Raw genomic sequence first — 24,968 nt, forward strand, 5'->3', positions numbered from 1 at the left:
AGTGCTCAAACAAGGTTGAAGGTATTTGAATTGTTTGCCAGACTTAGCCTTTACACTGATGGAGTTTGGGCTAGAATGTATGGGTTTGCATTGTACTTTCTTAAATAGCTGATCATTTAGTATTAGCTGCGTAACAGCTATCTTTATTGTTCATGGTTGTGCACGCTTTTTTAACATTTCCATAATCTATTAATCATTTGGTAACCCTTTATAAACCATTTATAAATGTACCCAGAATAAAAAAAGTGTGACCATTCAGTTTTTTCCTCAAGTTTAATATTAAAGGCAAGTCCAAGGTCAAGATGGGCACAGGGAGGCTTTAGGGAGCTGGTGTTTATATTTTGGCCAGTCAGCTGAGGAACCACGTGGAACTAAAATTAGTAAAATGTGTGCAGTGAAGGAAGTTCACATGGTGTAATATGCTGTGGGCAGTATTAGCGTTGATTTACCCAATCTGTTAATGGTGTGGTCTGTCTAGACCTTTGGAACATTCCTTAGCTCCTTATTTAATGTAGGAGGAATCATTTCTGAAATTAGCATATAAATTGTCCAGAGTCAGCAGCCCTTTAAAACAGTGTTCTACCCTTGTGTCATGGCACAATAACTGTTCTAAAAAAAATAAATTTCCTAATCAGACATGTTCTTACGAAGAAGCTCTCTGCTTTCAATTGCATGCTGCAAAATTGCATAAACCTGAGAAAATTAATTAAGTTTAAAATGGGGAAATGGTCAGGATTTGATTTAGGTAAGTTTTATTTATTTAGTCATGTTAATAAGGGGAAATGTATTATGATAAGGAAACATCTGGCAAGGTCTATTCACGTAGAAGGTTTACGTATGTGTAATTGAAACTGGAGGCTTTTCTGACTTTGACGTTGTTTTTTTTTCTTTCCTTGGTCTTCCACATAACTCGTATATAAGCCATGCTGTATGGTGCATTCATTCCAGGGCTCAGTCCAACTGAGACTCATATGAGAACAAGTCTGCTCCTGGTACCAAACACCAGGGTGCTGCAGAAAGGAGGTGCAAGGAACCTGTCGGAGGCAAGTCCTCCTCCCTGGCTGTTGTTCTTTTGTTGGCTCTTCTGAAGTCCTGTATTTACTTCTTCCCGCTTTAGTTGCCAAAAGTAACGTATGGTGCCCTGTTCTTACACTATCTTCCCTTGGATATGATAATCTAACGCATTCAGGTTGTGAATTGGTGCAGGAACTGCGAACTTGCTTTTTAGAAAGAGCAGATTTGTACACAGAGACAGAAAATAAATGACAATACGGTGTGGTAGGTTTATTTGGCATGAATCTGAGATGACCGCACTGAGCAGTGAAGCCAATAAAATCTTTGTACTACAAAATCATGTGTTCTGAACATGCCATGTACTTTACAGAAAAACTATTCCAGGAATGTTGCTAGAGAGTTTTATATGTTTATTTGGTACTTATTTTTCGTCTCCTTTGCTCCAAAAGCCAGGTGCTTTAATCACAATGAAATCAATTGCCCAGGTCACAGAGAAAAAGAAATGGAAAATCATGTAATTACAGAAATTCCTAAAAATGATCTAACCCAACATTTTTATATGTAACTGAATAACAATTTTAAGTTGGGATATTTCCTTACCTCCCAAGGGTTAAATACTGAATTTGTTACTGAAAATGCCTTATTAAAAAGTTTTTTCTATTCCAGAAAGGTTTGGCTTGTGGCCAGGAAAGCCTCCGAGATGCTAGATCTTAAATTTGTCATAGTCCCAGTGTCCATTCTGTATGTCACCCTAGTGTTGTGAAGAAAGCATGTGTTTCCGAGGAGGTGGGGGAGGTGGGGGGAGAACTTTTTTTCCTAATAAATAGTGAAGAACTGTTCAAGAAGGAAAAAAACCCCAACAAATAAAGCCAAAGCCAGCTCCCTCAAAACAGAATAAGTTGCTTACCTGATGCTAGAGTAGGGCATGAGTAATTTTGCAAACACTTCATTATGTCTTCTGTTCAAGTACCTTTATTTTATACATGGGCAATCCCATTGACCTTCTGATTGTGATGTCATGCTTAAGCTTGTTTTAATTTTAGCATGAGGATCTCAAAACAGTAGTAATTTGGGGGGGTGGTTTGGTTGTTGGTGGTTTTTTTTAAACTTAAACTCAGATGGCTAAATGTAGGAATACTGATGCAAAATTACGTGCAGCGAGTAGGGTTTGTGTTCTGTGCTAGTGCTCTGCCTGGCGCAGGGAGGCCTTGGCTGGTGTCTGTGGGCCCTAAGCTTGATGCAAAACAAAAATCACGGTAACAACGTGACAGGCAAACGGTATGGCTTGAAGTAGAACACAGGAGTCCTGGCTTTTATTTACACGTTCCAGCTGGGGTGAAATGGGTACACCGAGCCTTCCCGCTAGAGTGAGCGATAGCAGTTATTTTGTGACCGTGAGCTTAGCAACCGAAGACTTGCATTTATTTCACAGGCTTTAGAGAGTGTCTGATCCAAAGATAACCGTGCTCAAAAGTGTCAGAATGTACTGGATGAATCAGTGCAGGCCGTTGTTCATGCAAACGTGAGGTGGATTGTAGTGCTTTCAGACAGGCACAGATTTGGAGAGGTGCTATGCGAAGTCTCAACACGCCTTTTGTACACCTACTGCACCTCTGCTGCAGCGCTCCTGAGCCCTGCTGCTACGTTTGGGATGGTCGTTGTGATTTTTGACAAGTAACTCTGAGGGACTAGACTTGGGACTATTTCACTAGGTTTGCGGCCCAAGTCAGACACAATCCTGTGACATGAAAACTTTCTGCGTTCGCTACAAGGATACACGGTGTTTGTGGGGCACAGAGTTATAGTCTTACAGTGTGCATGTTGTAAAAGCTATATTTTTTTGAGTTGTCCCCAGTGGAGAAAGGGCTTTGAATTTCCTTATCTATGTCCCTCTCTGATATTTTGTGGCTTGTGGTCAATGATCTATGCTTGTTTTTCTGTTTTCCTTTTAAAATATTGCTGCTTCTGCAGCACTTTAAGTGTTTGAAGGGTTTTCCCCCCTCCCTTATTACTCAATTTAATTGGAATTACGGTGCCTATCAAAAAGTATTACTGCAAGGTGACCTGGAAATAATAATTTTCTTTCATCTGTACCAAACATTTGTAGATCGTTAAAATGTCACAAATAAAAAAAGTCATATTCACAAAGAAACGGCTTTATATGAGCACAGTAAAATATGAGATTTCATTATATACAAAAAGGCTATGTTTTGTATTCCTAGTTCACAAAGCAAACCTCCAACACATGTGGAATGCATGGCAGGATGTAGGACCCTCTAAGGGCTGTATACAGATATGCGAAGGGGAAGAGGAGGGGGGGTGGAAAAAGCACTTGTGGGTCTGAGGAAACGACCCCTTTCAGTAACAAATGGAGCATGTGCTCTGGGTCTCTGGGAGGATTTGTGCGGGGATCTTGCTCTCCATGTGTGCGCATTCCTCTGAATCAGACAGGTGTTAAAGTGAAATGGTGCCCAGAGGACGCAGCACCCTCCTATGCTATCAGCAGCCTAACCACATGACGGATCCAAAAGCAGCCAAGCACAACTGCTGAGGGGTTTGCCAAGGGGTTAGATGCCAAATGCGGAGAGAGAGTATCCTTGCCAGCTTGGCACCTTTAGAGCATGTGGCTGCTGCTGGCATGGAGTTGTCATTGTAATGTGCTGGGGAGAACAGAACCAGAAACTGTCTTAATAGTTCCTTGTGAATGAAGATCTCTTATTGTTGTGAATATAAAATATTAATTACCTTACAAACGCGTCTGAGAGGCTGTGCGTGGCTTTGGCATCTGTACAGACTTGCAGTGGCGAAATCGGAGGATTGCCTCCTGGCAGTTGAATTTATTTATGCTCCCCCCCCAGCATCACACTGGATATAAGAGGAGAAGTATTTGAAAAAAATTGACGTCTGGGGAAAGACGTTCGTTGGCTTCTGGGATTTGGATCAGTCCCTGAGCTGGTGCCTTAGGAGTGGATTTAACCAATGCTGTAATCTTTTGGCACCTGTTGCAGTTTTTGGCAGTGGCACAGGACAGCTTTGATTGCACTGTGACTGGAGTAGCCAGCATATGTCTACTGCCCATCCCAGAAAGAATTATTTTAGTGCCCTTAGTGCCTTTCCTATTGTTTTTCTTCCGCTTTCTCTTGTTCATCAAGCTGCTCTTAGTAGTTATCCTTACATATAGACAAGGACCTAGCAGCATCTTCAAAGTAAACAAATCAAGGATAAAGCAAGTGGAAAACAGGAACTGGGAGAGTTCTGTATTACCAGATTCCAGCCGCTTTTTGCATTTGATTTTGAATTGTTTGTCTGGCCCTGGATCTTTAAGAAGTGTGGTAAGCAAAGGACTCTGGGCAAAATGATACATGCGCTAGTCTCTGAGATGTAATCGGAAAAGGAGTATTTGGGTTTATAAATACGTTAATTGAAATAACCAAGTATGTATCCTCAAGAAAAGAATTCAGTGGACCCATTAAAGGAAGTCTCTGCCTACATGTCTCTGTACTGATTGTACATCTGTAAATGGCGGCCATCCAGCAAAGCTCTTAAGTGCGTGCTTAACTCTCAGCACAGCTTGGCTACAGCAGTGTTGCTAACTTTGGCATGTGAGCTTTTATGCGTTTGGGGCATTCACATGCCTAGTGTGAAGCACATGCTTGTGTGCCCTTCTGGATAACTAAGTCTTTCTTGTGTCCTACAGGCCTGTAGCCAGGAGTACGAGTCCAGTTTCCACCTCAGTTTCCTGCTCCTGTAGAAGGTGTTGAAGATGACATCACATCAGGGCTGCACATCATCTACAGTTCTGAGGTTTTTACCCTTCATTTGAACATCACTGAAATAAAGGTACAAACCCCTGAATAATGTTATGAAGCCTACCAATGATGTGTGTACTTTACCATTCCTGGTGCCTTAGAATCAGTCCCAGGATTCCCAGGGATCTCTTGAATGTAATCTAAAATCTGTTAATCAAAATATGGTGTTTGCTTTCCTGAAGGTGTCTGTCTGTAAGCCACTGCAGTCACCAGAGCAGTTCATTAGGCTCTGATGGACAGACCTGTTCTTACAGATTAGATTAGTAGGCTTACTAGATATAATCAGATTGTCCATAAAGGTCCCCATTGATTTAAATCACTATTTTATATATGTTAGCAGTACAGCCTGTGCAAAATTGTTTTTTGAAAATGATTCCAAGTAACCCTTGCAAAATTGCGGCTAAGGCAGAGAGCATAGTAGAAAAATGGCGTGCTCAGATATCACGCTTAAAATCCACATTGATGCATCACAGTTGTATGTGTTTGTACTGATGGATAGCCTGGGAGTTGTGTGTTAAATTTATCATTGTGTTTGCTGCCTTGTGAAATGTCAGTCTTGAGAGCTGGGGTGATTAGATTTGAAGGAAAGCCCTCAGGCCCTTATGGTGGTTCTTGGAATTACAACTCAGCTTTGTTATCTAGAAAGTCAATAGATTTTAGGCTTCGTATCTACCTACAGATTTCAAGCAAGATGAACATCAGTAAAGGCAGGTCAGTTGATAAAGATCTTAAATGATAAATAAGGAGATTTTAATTAAATATAATCTAATTGTCACAGCTCAGATCTCATTAAGTACCTCTGTCAACATACCTGGTTTAGAAAAAAAAAAAAGGGGGGGAAAGGAAAAATTCCATCAGTAACAAACAACTGTACTCATAACTAAATTCCAAGCAAGCAAACTCGGCAAAATATTGTAGCATGTGCAGTTCAGAGTCCACTCAGACATTTTCCAGACTACCACCTGCATCAGAAGGTTGCTGGACAAATAACTCTGATTCTCTCCAGTAGTTTCTTGGTATGCCTGAGGTGGGATTCCAAAAGAGGAATAGTTGGCAAGTTGTTGTGTTTTGGTTTTACCTTCACCAAAGCCTGTTTGTATTACAGGGATCATAGTGCATCTCTGGTCTTTGGCAACCGTACTCACTTATTTTAAGAAAGTTAATTTTTTGGGGATCATAAAAAAATCCAGATGGGGAAAAAATATTCTGTTATGAGAAAATTCCTATCTGCTGCGCTGAAATAACTGAAAATGGCTCTCTAAATAGTCCAAAGAAGTCCACTTATGGTCCAAGACCCAAATTTTCTTTTTTTTTTTTTAAGAAAAAAAAAAAAGCAAGTTTGAGAAATACTTTAAAATATCTTTGTCCAGCTTTTTGCCCCTGGAGGAGGAAGTGAGAAATCTAGAAAGCAGCACATGTAACAGATGTTGCTCAAGATGCTTAACACATTACTTAAAGATGCTCTGTAACCATCATGTTGTGAGTAATAAAAGAATGTGAATGGGATGGAAGAGGAACAGTCCAGATTTACTGTAACCACATCTGTAGTCTCACTACTCTTGCATGATGTAAAGAGGTCGTCAAACTCCTGCCGGTTCCTGGAGTATTCCTAAAAGTATCTCTGCAGTACAAGGCAACATCAGATTAGGGAGCCCTCAGGTTACCTCCAAGTGAGCTGGCATGTCTGTAGTAGATTACCACACAGGGATACCAGCTTCAGTGCCAGAAACAGTAAAGCTCTGTTACTGCCATACATAGTTAATTAGCTCGGGTGTCACACCGAGCAAACACAGCTATATTGCTTCTGGTTCCACAGCTAAGTTAATTGAGGCTGGCTTGGGGATCTTTGCCCCAATGTGCGGTGCAGACATACCCAGGAATGCACTCCTATTGTTGACTGAATACTGTATTTTCTCATAAATGTGGCAGGAGTATAATTGCAGGGTGGAAAAAGAAGGCCAATATACATTCACTTCACTTTAGAAACTAAATTAAACCTTTGACTTAACTCACTTCTATACCAGCTCCCTGCAGGCATTTCTACAGGCTTCATTAGAGCCAACCTAGAGGCCATGGAAAAGGTCTCACAAAAGACTAGCCAGGAAGCCAGTCACAGACCCAGATCCTGCTGCTACAGAATACAATCTGCCTCTTGGCACCTCGGGCTTGCAGCTGCCAGGCACTCTCCTTATGTGGTCACTGGTGTTGGCTCGGAGGCTGGAGCAGATAGACGAGGAGGGCTAAGGGGGAACACATTCATCACTGCCAGCAACGAGTGGAGGCAGTGCCAAGTCACTATGTAACTAGGCACATGTGCCAATTTGCTCAGTAATTGGATTGCTATTTGAAAAATTAAAGTGGTGTCTAGAAAATTCAAACCTTTGCATTTACGAAGTTTGAAGTTTGCAGCTAAGAGGCTGAACAGGAAGAATGGGGGTGATCAAATATAGGTGTTTAAGGAGAGCAAATGTACGAAGTAATTTGATTACTTTCAGAAGTGTTACACCAGCCTCAGAAGCAGCCTCTCTGTACCAGAGAGACAAAGAGCAAGACACAGTGCAGTGGAAAGCTGTAACATTATGGACAAGCTGTAACCCATTGCTTACTAAGGAAAATTAGTGTGGACTTGCCAGCTGAAAGCGATTTGTATAAAGAAAACATATAATTAGAGGGAAAGGCTTGATATATTTGCTGTAATTTTTTTTTTTTCCCTAAAGAGAAAAAACTGTTAATGGGCATTATTATATATATCTTTTCAGTTTTATTCTGAGCCTGTGAATTTGTTGCTTCTGTCTACTGCATACATTGCTCTCAAATACATTTGGTGAACAAATCCTATGCGCTAATATTAAGCGTAAATGATATTGAATTATCCAGCTGCAGAGAGAATTTCTTATTCAGAAGCATGCCTCTGCCACAAGCCATTTCTGCTCCTCCTGAAGTCGAATTCAGACCTTGATTTGACTTTAGTAGAAGCCTAACTGTATCCACAAATATGGTTACCTAAATAGGCCTTCAGGCATTTCATTATTCTTTGCAGTTGAACTCACTGGCCACCCTTATTCAGCTGAAAACTTCGACCATGTGGGTACGATGGATTATAAATTGTTCCTAAGATAATATTTGTAGTTTAAAGTATAATCTGGTTGCTAGTAGACGTATAAAAGTAGTGCCTGTGTTCTTCATCACTGTTAAGCGGAAACTCAAGCTGGAAGCTCTGTATTTAAAATAATAAAAAGTAAAAATCTATGGACTCATACTGAGGAAGAACTATTTGGAACCTCTGTGAAATGTCTGATTATTTCTCATGCACTCAGTCCTGGTAGAATGAGGTTAACACATGTCAAAGCAGGGGCTAAGGAAAGTTTGAGTTACATTTCTGCCCCTAGATGGAGTATTCTGCACGCTGGTATGTATATATATTATTTTTTTTTTTTTTATTTTGGGAGAATGGAGCTGTGTTAGAAGCCTTGAAATGCCTCTTGTTCTGAATTCCCTTTACAGTGTATCAAGTGCTGCCCCATTGGGACTAGAGTAACTGGGTCCCAGAGACCATTTAGAAGAGAAAAATCAAAATAGAGTTTGTTTGTATAATTGATCGGATACTGTAAAGGCCACTGCAATTTCTTAGTGTCTCCTATTCGTTTGTTAGTAATAGATATATACGTAAAAAAGCAAGAAGCCTGTACTTTACAAAGTGTCTCTGATTACTATGAAACATCTGATATTTGCAGCTTGCAGTGCTGAATGTTTGTGTGATTTTCATGGTATTCCCTTCTCTTGGTATACTGTGAATACCATGGTAACCTTAACCGCTTGTAAAACATTTTAATAGTGACCACTGTAATATAGTGGTTGTGTGCAAACAGCATGCACCATTGCTTCAGAGGTGTTTGTAACACTTTGTTTTTGTCACAATCGGAGTAAAATGTTGCCAGATTTCAAGAACTGAATCCTAAATTTGCCAAACAGGGAGCTAGCTGAAAGTAAGTTCTCCGGTTCTCCAGCTTCTGTCTTTGATCATCTCTGGAGTTTCATTGATACATTCCTGCCCAGCACTCACAAGCTTAGTGAACCATGGCTCCAGAAAGCACAGAGTTGCTTGGGAAAAGCATTTGGCTCCAGACGCTGTATTTGGAGGGGGGGGAGGTGGGTGGGTGGGTGTCAGATTAGAAGCCAGCTTTTGAAAAACCTAGATTGTTTTGTATGTGCGAGTGAGAATTCAGCTGTAGGCTCTTAGCTCGGATATGTTCACATGTGGGCTTCTGGTTTAGCCCGCTCTAACAGGAGGGACCAGCTGCAAAGTTTGTCCCTGGACTGGGAGCTGAATTCCTGCAGAATCCAGGATTTTGGTTTGGACCTTTTTAGATATGATGTAAATGCCAGCAGCTTCCTAACAACTGTTCTTGAAGCTCAGAGCAGAATTTAGAGCAGACCCTTGTGCGTTAGGGAATTGCACAAGATATCCCTTCTCAGAACAGAAAGAAAAAGCCCAAAAAACCCTAAGCCATCTGACTAGAGTCCTGAGAAATGCTTTCCAGCTTTCAAAGAAAGAAAGGGTCTTAATTCAGATTTGCCGGAATCGTCTAATTAGTCCCTTTAATGCCATGCACCTTATAGTCTGTGCCACCGGATTCGTCCTATAAATGAGACGATGGGCTAATTCATCTTGGCAGCAGTAAACAGACCTTGTGATTGTCCTCCTTACAAACACCGGCCTGATTTTAGGAAAATGCTTTGACCAAGCCTGCGTCCCTGCTCCCTCCCCTGCGAGCCCCCCCCCCCCCCCCCCCCCTTTTCTGAGCGCTGCCTGTGCTTCTTGCCCTCCTTCTTCCCCACCAACCCAACCCACCCCGTCTCACACACAGTGACATACCTCACACATTTGCCACTGCTAACAACAACCTGTCAACTCTTTCTTTGCACCGTGCTAGGCGCCCTTTGTTTCTGCAGCCCAGCAAGCCTTGCAGCTGTTGTCCGAGGCCTGCTCCGACAGCCTGTGATCAGTCAGCTGCAAAATCCTCCCTGAACAACTCGGTATTCACAGCTCTAATCGGGCCAGCGGACTGTTTCCTCCTCTCTCGCAGTAAATCTTTATCACTTGCGCTCTGCTCGTCAGTTAGTGGCGCCAGCTCTTTGGGCTGCTCTATCCCTTTCCCATACTTGCTGGGCTGTGTGCTCTGAATGCTAACTCCAGCCTTGTTTAGACTCGGTGCTGCCTCAGTGCTGCAATCCACATGTTGGGAAGGTCCAAATTCCTGCTCCCTACCCATCTTTTAAGCCGAACGTGCGTCAGGTTTGTACCTCTCCAAAGGTGAAGATACTCAAAGGCTCCCTCCCTCTGCCTGTTTCGTATTTTATCCATATAAGTTAATTATGTGATCATTTTTCTGTTTCTCCCCAGCAGGCTGTTATGCTTCTGTTTGAGAGCTGTCTTTGGTAGGAAGATGAGGGTGAGCTGCCCAGTCTAGGGAAGCTGGTGATGGCGAGGGAAACCCTGGGGAAACTGGCACAAGCCTTAATTTGATCGCATGCCCAGGGCTATTAACCTTCTTCCTAATGGTCCCCCCACGGACGGAAACACATTTCCCTCCATCCTGTCCCTGACTTGATGCCATCTCAGTCTTTTAAAAGATTTACATCAAAGATGTTGAATTGTGAAGCAGATTTTTAGAAAAAAGGATCAAAGTATGCTTTCTTAGTATCCCGGCTGAGTTGAGGAGAGTCCACGGAGCTTTTAGGGTGAGGTTTACGTCAACGTGGAGTTGTGGAGGATTTATACTTGTGGAGCTGAAAGTACAACTTTATCTGTGCCTGTTGCTGCTCGTGATACGGCATGAAAACTCCTCCTGCCTCCTTTGGCAAAACGTTGTGGGTTTTATTTCCCTCTGCGCTACGTTTGGGCCTGGGATTGTAGATGACGGAGAGTGTAATTAAAGCTCAGTTAAACAGCACATTTTGCAAAAAGACTCAACTAGCGTTTAAGTAAAGCTTCCTGGAGATTACTTTAAAAAAAAAAAAACAAACCCACAAAAAACCTATTCAGGATAGTGAGGGTTATTGCAGTTTATAAGGAACCTGGGAAGCTTTTGTCTGAACATTGGTCTGAGGACCAAAACGTAATGGTCTTTGATCTTGTCTCTGAAGCAGAGTCCATCTCTGGCACTGGAAAACCCATTTATCTTTCTGCATCAGCTTCCCCCACTGTTAAGTCTTTGTTTCGGCTGTTCCAGGTGTGGGTGTGTGTGTGTGCGTGCGCAGGGGTGAAGATTAACCAAATAGAGAAATATTCCTTTAAGAGTAAAACATGAACTGGCTTTAAAAATATGTTGTTGCTATTAGTTTTATGAGGCAGCTGTAAAATAGATGCTGCTTGGAAAATCTGTGTTCATTTCTATTCCGACTTTCTATGCCTCAGTTCCTCGTAGTATAGTATTTGCTTGGTCAAAGATAAGCTCATGCATACGGGATTCTTAGAGCTTTGGCATTGGTGATCTCTTTGAGCCTGTAGAGAGAGACACAAATTAAACCCAATGACAACGACAGTCGATTTGATGTGCAGAGGAACATTGCCGTTATACGGTATTACGCACGTAAGTCCAGTAATGTGTAGGTAACATGTGGCACTGCTTATTCATTGAGCTCATAATTTGAGTCTGACAGCCTTGGGAATATACCCGTGTCCCACGTATTTGCAGCAGTCTGCAGTCATGTTTGCTTTCTGGCCGTCCTGGTAGTGCTCTGTTGGTGTCCCCTTCGTAAACAGCTCCCACGCACGCTTCCAGGTGGGATGTGTTTTCTCGCTGTGTAAACAGACCTATAAAGCATTTAAGGCTTGATTTGGGAAAATAGCTCAGATTTTGTTGGTATTTGCCACAGAGGAGCCCTTCTGTCTCGGTGTGTTCTTCAGTGAAATTGAACGTTGCGTGAACGGGCTTTGAATATTGGCCCTTTTTCTGTAGGCTGCCTACAAGGGCAGCAGTAGAAATATGATCTTGAATAGTATGGAGTGTCCCACAAATAGGCTGATTGTGCCATTTGCTGGGGGAAGCTTCGCTGTCGAAGGTGCTGTTATGATCAGAGTCAGTTTGGTGGAAAGTAAGATAAAAAGGATGCAACGCTACCTTGACAGGCAAACGCCTTTAAGACAACCTTTTCAGTTCTCTGATTTACTTTCTCTCCTGTCACTGGTCTCGTTTCCTTTCTTCACGTCCCAGGGTTTTATCTGTCGTTCTTTAGTGACTTTTTTCCCCCAGCTCTCTTCAAGGTCTTAAGGGGTACCGTGGGATTGGTCCAGCGGCTCAGTTTTGTAGTTTGGTGCTCCTGGCGTAAGTGAGGAAAGGAGACCTCCTGTGCGGTCAGCCACCTACGCTTCCTCTGTACTTGTAAGTCTCATCTGTCGTGTGAACCTTGATGGGGTTGCTTTGCCTGCAGCTTGGAGGGCTATATCCTTTGGAGGAAATCCTGGTTGTGGTCCCTGACCCCTACCAGCTCGAAGTGTAATAGCAGAGTTTGGCCAATCTTTTTTCTGTCAAATAGTAAGCTACTCGACACAGTTATTTTGTGATGTGATTATCTCCAATTTTATAAAACAGTGGTGCTTCACCATGCTTGGGAGGAGTGGGATGGGTAATCTATCCAGTGTCCTCTGCACGAAAAGCTGTTGATTTTGACGTGTTCTTCAAGAACTTGATGTCCTTTCAAGACCTCCTTGTACGTCCTAATTTTTTTTTTTTTTTTTTTTTTTGAAATCTTGTGGTAGCTTAGAGTTTACACATAACCTGATACAGTAGAAATACGTATTCTGGCTTTGAATTACAAAGGAAGATTCTAACAGTCTGAATTGAAAGTGAATAGAACAAGGAAAAGACTTTCTCATAATTGTTACTAATTTAAAAAAAAAATGAAAAAAGACTCAGCACAATATTTTGACTCTTTACACAGAAGTAAGCAAGGCCGTGCATAGCCCAGCATATACTTTCCTTAGTACGTTGCCACTGTCCATGTGTCCTGGTTCTCCTGCTCGTCTAGTGATGTTTGTGCCTTGAAGTGAGGTTTGGGTTTGGTGTTGGTTTTTTTTTTTTCTTCTTTTTTTTGAAGGATGTAGCTGGTGCTTACCTTGGTATAGTTGTAATTCTGTGGTGCTTGATGATATGGCCTTAGAATAAACAATTAGAAAAATGTCTTGAAGTTACGACAGGAAGTTTTTGTCTGTTCTTTTCCTCAGAACTTGGTGCCATGGGGAAAACTCCTCGCAGGAGTCGAGTATTACTAATGGGAATGTATTGTTTGAAGCATCTTATTTCAGCTCTCCTGTCTTAGAGATGTAAGTTCAGTCCTCCTTCATTTTTACGCAGAACTGCAATGAAGATTTTGTATTTTTTTTCTCTTTGTTTACTGCTAGAAGAGGACTTGTTCATGCCTGTAGGATGAATAGGATGAGCAGAATATGAGAACAGCTTATCTGTTCCCTGTTCCAAATTGAAAGTGGGCTTGACTTAGTTTTCCTAATGCATCTGGATGCATATATTGGGGCAGGATATTTTACTGTTTTGCTTTTTTATTTTTAAGAAGCGATGTCAACTCTTTTCCTAGCTCCCCCCATATCTGTCTTTTAAGAAAATCTCAGACCCCAGTATCTTTCTATGGGATTTTTTTTTCCTGAGTTATTGATAATATGCTTACATAGTAATTCTATTTTAAAATAGTCTTTTAGTCTAGGAATTTCCTTGTCTGATTTGCCACAGACTTTCCAGAAAAATTCTACCTTGGCATAAAGTTTACACCTGTGAAAGTTCAAGGAAATCGGTTTAGCTTTCACTAAATGAGGAAGGGGTTCTGCCAAAATTGACTTTATGATGAAAAGCTAGTTTAAGCATGGATAGACTAGTTTCTTCATAAGTATTAGCTAATCAGTCTCATAAAGAAAAAATATGACTAAATGGATTTTATATTGCTTATAAAAATGAATTTTTGTTTCTTCTTTGGCTACTCAAGGAAGAATGCTTACTATTAAACCATTGCTTTTAATTTTGTGAGCCACCTCTTGTGTGCAAATTTCCTGTACATCTTGAACAAAATCATGTAAGAGATGAACAAAGAATGAGGGAAAAAATTATAAATGGATCCATGTGACTGCTTCTTCTCCAGACAGTTGGGTTTTTTTTTTCTCTCACTTAAGAAGTTTAGAGGGGAGGCAGGGCCATGCAGTGTTTGTTAAAGCTGATGGAATATCTTTTTCCCTCAGGGTATTTCTTTAATCAATGTTTCTTTATACCATTATGTCATCTCCTCTTTTTTTTTATTTTTTTTTTTTTCCTGAAGAAGCCTTGTTTTGTACTTTTCATGCACCCTGATGTTTATTCTCAGAATTATGGCCTGATCACTTCCTCTCTTTTCCTCAAAATCTCTGTCTTTTTATCTATTTTAAGTGCTGGAGCACAAAGATAACCCCATCATAGTTCTCTCATTTTCCCCAGCAGTTCCCCCCCTTCCCTCCCCGCAATGAAAAAATGAAAGGTCTCATGGTCTTACAGATTTTCTTTATGCTTATTTTGGCCTATTTGCAACCCAAATACATCATCATGCTATAAGACGGCTCTCTAAGGCTCTTGGATCAATTAAAGGTAGCCCTATTCATTGCCAGTACAAACCTTTGCCTATTAACTCTTTCAAAGGGCATTTGTCATCGCAAAAAGCTGTGAATGCCGTCTGGGTTCATTGATTAAAAAAAGGTATTGTTTTAAGGCTGCTGAATATCTTAATTAGTTGTAATCAGAGGGTAGCTTGTGTCTGTAAAGTGATACAGTTACCTTTCACCTACTTGCTTTATTTTCCGTGTTTTTAAAAGAAAAAAAATATCAAATGTAATTCAAGCATGCTGTTTTTAGGGTACAAGAGGAGTACACTTGCTGATTAAACTATAATTTATGACGTTGTTTTGTAAAGCCAGATATTTAATGTGGTAACCCAGAATATGTCTCATTGGCCTATGATCAGCCAAGAGCGAGTAAGTGGAGCGGCGCTGCTCACTGCCAGCGATCATACTCCTTTCTTCACTCAGAAATCCAGTGTCTGTGTTCGGGAAATGTAGAAATCCACCCCAACTCTGCAAGCACTTGCACATGTGCTTGGCTTGGGCACGTGAATTGTCCGTTTATATGATACAGCACTGTTTGTCGGATCAAGGTAGAACAGGGTAACATTTTTTTAGACCAGTAGTTCATTTGCCACAAGTGTTGTCTCTGATGATTTGAAGCTATTTATGAATGTGTACCAAAGCTCTGGCAAACTTTTAGCTGGAAAAATGTCTTTTCTGCTGTCCACTGAATCAAAACATTTCTTCCAGTAGTTAATAATACAAATCTGTTTCCTATTTAGAGAGACCCTCTCGAAAATTAAAATCAACACTTCTCCTTGGGCTTCATGAAGTTTTGTTTGTGCTTGTTGCTTTCTTGGTTTATTTTCCGGAGAAAACAACGTAGTTCATATTTCTCCTAAAATACGTTGCTCAAATCAAATGGTTATTTATGTGCCTCTAATGGAGGCATTGGGGTGTAGACAGAACCCTTCCACTCACATGTCTCAACGGTGTAGCAACGGCTTGCATCATTTCACCCTCACCCTCTGGAGATGCATTTCCAGAGGTGATTTGGGGTTATATGCTTTCCTTTCTGTATTTGTGCTAATACCTTCTTATAGGGAGGAAAAAACACTTGACAAAAAAAAATCCTATGCTAAGTCACAGTTGGTATAAACGTGTGCTTTTGCGCTTGAATAAGATATGAGATACAGTGATAATAGTAAATAGCATTTAATTTGTTTCATTATGGGAAGGGGAGGGGACACAAATGGTGTCTTACAGGGAGTGCCCCTCATGTGGGACAAAAAGTCTGTAGAAAATACCTAACACGCTAACCAGGTATATCAAATTGCTGGTGTAGTTTGGTCATCTGAGAAGCAGGGCAGTGCCATGTCTTGGAACGACCAGAAAAATGAATCCCCAACACTCACACTCAACTTGTGGTTTGCTTGATGAATTTTATTACAGAAAATCCATGCATGTACATGCATGGATTCTCAAGGTAATATGGCAGAGTCACGTAAATGCAAGTGGTACTGTATTCAGTCTCTTATTTTCCAGTGAATAACTAGACAATGTATGGCTTGAAGTTAGAATATGTTTATGATTTATCTATTTCTTTCAGAAGCCAAGTTTCCTCACAGTACGATTCTGCTATACATGCCTAGATTCTGCATGAAGTACTTCTTGTGAGTACATTATCTCCTTTTTAATTATTTTTTTTTATTTTTACAAAAATGCTTCAAAAAATCTAGTTTTGTCTTCAGCTGACTGTATAGATAAGAGCCTATTATCGTCTCTATTTCATAGATGAGGAAAACCAGTCTGATAAAGATTAAAATCCCAATTCAAGGAAATGCATAAACTTAAGCACATATTTTAATGTTCCTGTGATTTTGGCATAAACTATTCTGAAAAGTTTCTCTGGGATGTTGTCAGAGGCAAAAATAGAATATGCATTTGCGTTGCAGACAGTACCTCAGCCACAGTATTCCTCGCTGCAGCGTGTGGACATAAGAATTTTTCTTTTTATACTTGATAAAAAATGCGATGCATGGCATGGTCATACAATAGAGGTTTATTTTTGTAGTTGGTTATTTAATTTGGTGGTGGAGATGCAGTCGTAACCTTTTTCTTCAGCTTTGTAGACTTTCACAGAAGCATGTAGCGTCTTTTCTTTGGTCAGGTGCCTTGGAAATAAATTTGGAGAAATAAATATGCACATTTCTACTGTAGCTGTGCTGTGCATATGTATTTATATATAATGGTATTGTGTGTCTTGCTCTATATAACATTTTTAGGTGTCTGTACAAGTAGGAGATTTATGAAGTGTGACTCATTTTTCCTTCTCCACACTGTTCCAGTGGAAGAGCTCAGACCGCGATGAGAAAAACTAGTACACGTTATTAAGAATTCCGATAAAGTAGGCTGAATAAATTTGTTTTCTTTGTGAGCCTTAATCCTGTGTTGTATTGGCTTCTTGGACATGGCTAATTTATTTGGAATTCCATTCTGTTCCCGACAGCATTCCTGATTAGCAGTTTGATCACCCGGAGCAAAGTTACATACCAGCTTTCAACTCTTGTAATCTAGCAGTGTAATTTTTTCAAATGGACTCTTTTCTTTCCTTCTTTGCCCCAGCTCCCCTTCTTTTTGTGTGCAAAGAGACTTTAAAAATAAGCAGGATAACCTGTTAGTAGAATGAAAAACTTGTTCAAAACACAATATAGTTTTCTGAATGCCTGACTTGGGTCTGGCCACAAAGCCTCTGTTGCAAAGTTCAGACTGGAATATGGAAACTTCCAAAATCATAGTCAGATTGGCCTGTTTATTGTAAATCTAGTGTTGTGTGGCTATTGAAAATGAGACTTAAGAAAGCAAACGATTAATGAGACAAAGCCAAAGCATAGAGCCTAAGCCATGCAATCCCACACCATTATTATTATTATTATTATTATTATTTTTTAAATTTAGCATGATAATGGTAGGTCTGATAATACATTATTACTCACATAGTTTTAAATAAGCTTAAGAAGTTTTTTCTAGTTACGCATGTATTTAATAAGAACCTTGCTGAATGCAATCCTATTTTTGATCATCTATCTTCAAAGTTTCCAAAACCCTGTTAATTTCCAAGTAAACCTTTATAAGAAATATTTCAAATATAGCTTTCAGATAATGTAATTTCATTTTTAAATAGAAAAATAAGGTTCAAAGCTGTGTCAGTGCAGCATGTGAAATGTTTACCTTCCATCACTTATAAAGGATAACAGTTTTTTTCAGTAATTGCATTTTATGGGTGGTGCGATATCATCTTCGAGTTCTTTCTATGGTCTGTTGTTTGCCAAAGCATGTTTTGCCTATAGTAAGTTTTAGAAACTTTACCCTTAGCTACTAAATAGAAGTTAAAGTAAAGTTTGTCACATGCTGGACCTTCTATGGAAATTGCAGTTGCATCATTGTTCGCTTTTATCAGTATTGGCTTATGCTGTCAAAACAAATGACGACTAGGAAACCCAAATTTAATTGTAAACCAGAGGCAGGTTTTGATCTGGTCTCTTTTTGGTAGAACACAGCGGGAGCATCATCTGAGTGCAACTAGAGGAAATGTAGCACGTAGCAGCCCCCTTCCCTAAGTGTTCAATCTGCCGAAGACATGTAGTTAGAGACGAGAGGGAACTGGGTTTTCTATCCTGTGACATTTCTTAAGGTCCCACTCTGGTTTTGTACAGAGTGAGAAGGAAGCAAGGTTTTTAAGTCATGAGAGACTCGGGAATAGCCCAAAGATAGGTGGCCACAGCACTCGTCTAAAGACTCAAACTGTGGTTTTATGGATGAATGCTTTGACTGTATAATGTTTTGGAGAGCTTGATCTGTCTTTCTGTTTTGTTCTGATCTTGAACTTTATGGATCTGAAAAGCAGCTCTTGACAAATGTTTCATCAGAGCTGGAGCATGTTTTGCCAGATTTCTGGTTTTGAAAAACTGGTATTTCAACTGAAACACTATTTTGTCAAAAAAAAAAAAAAAAAAAATCTCTACTAGATTGATGTGAATTCAGTGAGGGGGAAAAAAAAAAAAGCCACTGATGAAAGGAGAGCACTGAGAAAGGATGGTTTAGGGCTAGATCCATTATGTCTGATTGAATTCAGCGATAATTCCTTAATTTCCCCAACAAAAATCCAGAGGTTCTTTCCAACCAAAAAATTACATATCTAACTGAGTGTGAAGACTTAGCAGATAGTGTAGGGCCTCTGACCTCTTAAAGAGGGAAACGGACGTAATAATTGCTTCATAACAAGCTATTCTGAATTTTGTAACATAAATTCTAAATGTTTATACTAGGCTTTTTCCGTTTGACTAAATACTTTTGTATTTTTATGTTTGTTCACCTTTAGGTGGATGTTTTGGTTATTACTTAACTTTTAATTAATTGATGTGATTAAATATCACGGCATATACGTGGTCTGTTCTGCTACTTCTATATCATGTTCTGATCAGACTCCTGGTAAGAAATTCCTATAAATGGAAGGGAAGCGAGATGTCTACTGCTGAGCATTGAAGCATGCAGCAGCCCATGAAGGTGATAATGGAGTGACAGCTCCAAAACTGCAAAGGTCTCATCAAGTCTTTTTTAAATACAGACCTCTTCAGGTAATCACTTTTAAGACTGATTTATAAGTTTTTGTTTCATTTTCTCCTAGTCCTTTTCCCTCATTTTTATTACTGTTTTTCCTATGATCCGTGCGTGTTTTTTGCTTTTAAATCTTACTTTTGACTGTGAGGCCTTTGAGGATGAGCTAGAGTTCTACAAACACTTCTGGTTTTATGGACAGTGAAGTTATTCTTAAGAGAAGAAATATGTAATAAATGAAGTATCTTATTTCTGTCCTTGTTTTTCTTGATCATGGAAATGGGCATATTGAACTGACTGTAGTGGGAGGAGCATGTTTGCTGGGGATTTTCCAGTAGAAAACCAGTGGGGCAGGTGTTTGCTTTCCTTTGACTCGATGCAACATTGAATGATCTTGATATGTGCATGTTATCACAAGTTATTTGAAGCAGGAATTGACTTTGAATGTCAGATTTTGTCCTCTAAAGCTATGAATACCTTGATCTGGCTTTTGAAGTGGTATTTTGTTTTCAGTGTGATGTAGAACACTTGTTCAGGAGATTTCACGTGTGTAAACTGGAGCAAGGTGCCTTTTTGACTCTGATAACTATAGAGGGTACCCGATTCTGAGACATAAGTGCTGGTCTTGAATTTTTCTTTTTTTTCTTAACAGTGAACTGGGAACTTCTTGTTAGCCATGCCGACACCTGCAACTCTGCCGTTTTCTTTTGTAGATATCCTGCCTTTTGAATGTGTGGTAAATACAGTAAGTAAAATATCCTACTTTTGAATGCTAATTTATGTATGTTTGGGGACATGTTTCAAACTGCTGACAGTGGTTGTTTTATGATTATTGTTGTATTGTCTGCTTTGTTGCTTGTAAATTCACTTGATATTTTAAAATTTTAGGAATGTAGTGATATTTTAGGAGGTAGACTGCTTCATAATTGGAACTGAAAAATAAGATGTGAAATCTCTTGCCTTACATTTTAAAGGTCAACAAGAATGCATAATACATACTTTTTTTGTTTGTTTGCTAAACTACTCTTCAATGGGCACTGATTACCACGAGAATCGATTATGTGATAATTTAAAAGCGAAATATAAAATTTGTCTTGGAAATGGTTTCAAATTAGAGAATTTTAATAAATATTTATAGCAGAAGAGGGTAATAATGTTATGTGATGAAAACGTATGTTAGTAATAAAATATCATCCGTCAGGAATACTGTCCTATCATGCCATTGTTCTCTAGAGAGATGAGTATTTGAAAAACGATTTTAACAAAATAACCTATGAACAGAGAGGATGCTTTTATGTGTGATACAGCTGATACAGCATACATTCTTCAAAAAAGCGAATCATTAAAAATGGTGCCAGGCATTAGGAATATCTGTCGTGTGAAAAAGTATATTTGGGAAAATCCAAAAATAATAATTGGTATGTAGACTTTACCTAGTACTTTTCCTCACTCAGTCTCAAAATACTTTTACAAAGGAGGGAAGAACAGCTATCCGTGCTAAACTGTGTTTTCTAAAATCTAGCCGCACAATGTTTTCATCTGGCACGTAGATTCGCCTTGCTTATGCTGTGCCATTAATTTTCCGTGGGAGGAAATCTGTCCTAAGAAGTGTAATCTAAGCAGCAAAGCACTATCCTTCCATCTTCAGCAACTGAAACGCAGTATGCCTTTGTGTGAATAAATGTAGTACCTGTGAAGAGTGCCAAGTTGACAGCCGTGGCATGTGGAGCCATAGAACTGCTATTGACGAGGCAGCCGTCGTTGAAGCTTACTTGGCTTTATGTCAGCCTGTCCCAGGCAGAGCCCAGCGCCAGGCACGAGGGTTGTGTGGTTTCTGTTCCGGCTTTGACACCTCTCGGGGAATGCCAGAGGCGGCATAGCTGAGAACCACTTGTGAGCCCGGGGAGGAGGCACCTGTTCACTTGGCACTGGAATCAACCACCAATTCGTTCCTCATGTGCCCTTAAATACCCACCGGGCTTCTCTCCGCTAACAGATTGAACCGGAGCTGATGGCCAAGGCATAGGATGTGCCGCATTACGTGACAGTCCCGTTAGCTAATATTGAAATCGGTAAAACCCTGCTGGTGGTTTTCAGCAATCCTGCCAGAGTATGGACAGCAGGATTGCACCAGGGTGAAGGAAGATGGTTGTCACAGAAGATACAATTTCAGGTATAGCTATTGCATCCACCTGGAGGAGTCAGATGTACAGATATGTGCTTTACTGAAAAAAAGGCAGATATCATTGCCTCAACCAATAAATTACTTTACAGCTACAAACTGAGCCCGTTGCCCAAGTGAGTATGTAACGTAGAGCCCCTGGCTGTGGGCTTACAGTGGTTGCATTGTAGCAGATAGAGCCACTGAACAATTTGTCCAACTGTTTTTCCTGCTTAAATCCCTTTCAGATGAGATGATGATTTCCTTTCTTCTCATCTGTGTGGATGTAGGTCTCTTAAAAAAACAGGTTAGAGAAACAGCTGTCAGGGATGGCATAGCTTATCTTGCTTTAGGGCAAGCTGATAGATCTTTTGGGTCCCTTTCATCCTTTTTCCTATAAATGGAGGCGACCCTAGTAACATATATATGTATATATATTTGTTCTCTCCAGCCTGCTGCATTTTTTCAGTAAAATCTTTGCTAGTTGAAAGGAGTAGTCCCTTTAAACTCAGCATCTTTTGAAGTCTGTAGGTAGAAAAAGACATTCATTGTTTGGTGCACCTCCACAAAGATTCCTTCTTAATCCTGATTGTGTGTACTCATCCCTTGGTTGAGCCTTCCTGTGTGGAGGAATTTGAGTTGATTCACATTCCTTCATAAATGCACATAGGGTAATACATCAGACTTTCTTTCCTTTTAAGCAATCTGATCAGTTCTGACACTTTCCAATTCCATTAAAAAAATCCCTGTAGTAGTTAAGAGCACCTATTAGTGTGAACAAACACCTGAAACCTCTTAACGTATTTGCTTTGCCACGCCATTTAACTGTTTACAAAGCCTGGAGCTTTCCTTCTGATACACAGTCAATAAAAGGGAACAGACTGGGTTGTTTTTTTTAATTGTAATGTAAATGTATTTGTGTTGTCCTTGTAGAAGGCAACGTGTTGACTCTCGTGAGGTTACCCCAGTCAGGACAAATTTGACCAGAAAATGGTACTGTAAGAGAATACTGACACTCAATATTTTGGTAAGCCATTTGGTTTAATGCAGAGTTTTGAAAATCAGGGAAGCAGTCCTGACACTGCTATTGCTTGGACCTTATCCGAGTCATTTCACTTACTGCTGATCCTTCACATTTTTGCCCTCATAACTCTACTTGTCCAGGTCCAGTTGCTGAAGTCCAGGCCCAGGCAAAGCATTACCTGAACATCTATAAAATTTCCTTGTTTTCTTCTTGAACTGGGTTCTAGAGTTTGTACTTGTTCTAGTGGGGACTTGGCATCAATAGGGACCTCAAGGTATTACTGTACCTATTCCCTGATTTTAAAGGAAAAAGAATGTAAAATCCACAGAGCTGAATCAGGCTTTAATTTCTTTTTAGATGGAAAGTGTGGTTTCTGGGGAAAGGAGCTTGCTAGTTGAGTAAGTTCAAAAAGATCTTAGCCGTTCCAGTAATTACTCATTTCATCAATCCATCTATATTTAAAGTGAGCTAAACTGAGTTCTTTCCTATAATGTAAAGCAGCATTATTTGAAGTAGACATTTGGAGAGCCAAATAAGGAAATAGAACATAATCTTATAGGAGTTTCTTTCCCTTTTAGTTCGTATAGCTCAGAGACTTGGTGTAACAAGAGCCCTTCTTTCTATGAAACCTGTTTAACATATTTGACTAAACAAACTATCTCCTAAAGAAAGTAGGAGCATTTTTTTGTGTGTGCCTTGCTCTAGCATTGGCTCTTGAGGATATTTCTGCATTCGTCGAAGTACTAAATGAGCGATGCATTTTGGACAGCTTCTGTGTTCTAATTTGTTTTGTTGTGCTTTTTTTCTCCCCCGCTCCCTCCCTTCTTCCCCCTTTAATTTGTCTAGGAAAAAAAAAGCTCCTCCAATGTTGTTTCCTGCAAAGACCATTCTTAAGAGCTCGTTGGACAGCGCAGGGCTCTTGAAGTGATAGCTAATTGGTGAAAGAAAGGCCCTGATTGTCTTGAGGGAGCTGGAAAGTGCTGCGTGTGCTGCTGAAAGGGACTAGGGAGAAGGTGCCTGGTTTCGCTGAGCAGCTGCTGCTGGAGATGTTTGGAGATTACATCAGCATTGGAAAAAAGGGGCAAAAAAAAAAAAAAAAAGGTCCAACTTCACAGAGACGGAGTTTATGGAGTTTTTTCCCCCCTTCCAAAGGTCTTCTGACAATACTGTCATTGTCAATATAAGAGTTGTTAATTCTTTATGAATAGCACATGGGGCCTCTTGACTAAATAGTACGTTACATGTCCCAAATCTGTCAGCTGGACTCTTCTCTCACATGCTAGTGAGATCACTTTGATTGGAATGTTACAGGAATTGCTGGGCTGGCCACGCAGAACTGAATACTGCATTATATAATTAGATCTCCCAGAGTATTTTTTTCGCATTACCTCATTATCCTAGCTTAAATATGGAATCAGTCCTTTTGATGATTTTACTGGTTGTAATTATATTAATACGATTCATTTTGTGGTCCTGTCTTAGTGCTTATATAGATTATAAAATGTCCCGAAGGTTTCCTGACACAAGAAAAGAAGACTGAGAAACTTCAAAAGGCTCGTTCAGATTTGAATTGACAATGGTGAGAACTGGATAAGGTAAATGGAGCTAGAGCAGGTTTTACCTTGGGATTTGATGAGAGAGAAATGACCTGTTGAGACTGCAACTGAGTGAAGATTCTTCAGAAAGCCTCATGCTGACAGAGGGGAAAAAAAAGAAAACTGATTGAGTCAGATGACTTCCTATCAAACTCGGGCATGAATTTATTGTTGGGAACAGACTCGTGGACTTTTGCCAATTAAATGATCTGGACAAGCTGAAAGGAATTCTATTGCTGGTCAGTCCAAGTCTGCCAGTGGCCCAGTCTTGATACGTGAAATGTGATGGCGTGCTGCCTGCTGGACTAACTGCTGGTCTGTACGTTAAGATGTCAGCTGCACAGCCTGCCTGGATGCAACAACTGACAGCGCCTGAATGAAGCTGAGGATTCCTGGCCAAGCTCGGTGTCCACGTGCCATGCTGTGGACTTGCAGGAGTGGATTTTTACCTGATTGGCTGATTTGTTACCAAATTCCTCGTGGTTCTTCCTGGTCAGTTGGATCAGGAACTGACTGAATGTTTTTAACTGACTGTAACCTGCTGAATATTCACATTTCTTAGCAAGCCTTATGTCTGAGTACCAGAATAAGCTGGAATAGTCTGTTCTGTGAAAAACAGATCTGTGCCGCAGAGATTGTCTGACAGACTCTAGCTGTGCTTCAGCAGCAATGAGGGGTGGGGGCACATGACAGCACGGCATACAGTGAGTTTTGACTCCAAAGCCCTGCAAGGTACCTTCGTTTCTAGCCTTTAATAAGGAGCTTACTAGGACACCAAAGGATTTGACTACTTGCTACTACACAATCCTTAGTGACTTTAGGATTTTTTGGTTAACTTGTCTTGCAAAATGAAATAAGTTATTTGAAGTGAAGTGTCTGCTTTCAAATGGACATTCTACTAAGTCAAGCATCCAAAAATCTTACTGCCTATACGACTCAGTTTAACATCTGCTTTTAAAAACTGAATTTTTCTACAGTAAAAGTAGGAAGATTGTATTGCCTCGCCTGGGAAATGCAGCGTCCTTGGCCCAGTCACCTTTTAAAAAAAGAAAAAAAGGGTCCTTTTTGCATTGATAACTTTCTGCATTGTGTAAAAGTGAAGGTTGCCACTTTATAAACTGGCTTCTATATCTCTTGGTAGCTCACATGA

General features: G+C 40.2%; 1 protein-coding gene and 1 long non-coding RNA gene across 2 annotated transcripts; both read left to right on the forward strand.

The window, feature by feature from the left end:
* The first annotated feature begins 18,827 nt into the window (after positions 1 to 18,827).
* Positions 18,828 to 23,299, forward strand: LOC126047338 (uncharacterized). Its single transcript, XR_007508546.1, has 3 exons — positions 18,828 to 19,058; positions 19,691 to 19,783; positions 23,070 to 23,299. It is a non-coding gene; the product is annotated as an uncharacterized LOC126047338 (long non-coding RNA).
* A 332-nt stretch (positions 23,300 to 23,631) lies between these two features.
* On the forward strand, positions 23,632 to 24,174 carry SMIM38 (small integral membrane protein 38). The gene has a single exon (XM_049820848.1). It carries the CDS (start codon positions 23,632 to 23,634, stop codon positions 23,761 to 23,763), a length of 132 nt encoding a protein of 43 aa, XP_049676805.1. The 3' UTR covers positions 23,764 to 24,174.
* Positions 24,175 to 24,968: the final 794 nt, after the last annotated feature.

This window comes from Accipiter gentilis, chromosome 17 (assembly GCF_929443795.1).
Source record: "Accipiter gentilis chromosome 17, bAccGen1.1, whole genome shotgun sequence".
NCBI classification, from domain to species: domain Eukaryota; kingdom Metazoa; phylum Chordata; class Aves; order Accipitriformes; family Accipitridae; genus Astur; species Astur gentilis.

Coding starts and splice junctions, on each gene's coding strand:
- SMIM38 (XM_049820848.1), top strand. CDS start 23,632: ATGGAATCAGTCCTTTTGATGATTTTACTGGTTGTAATTATATTAATA.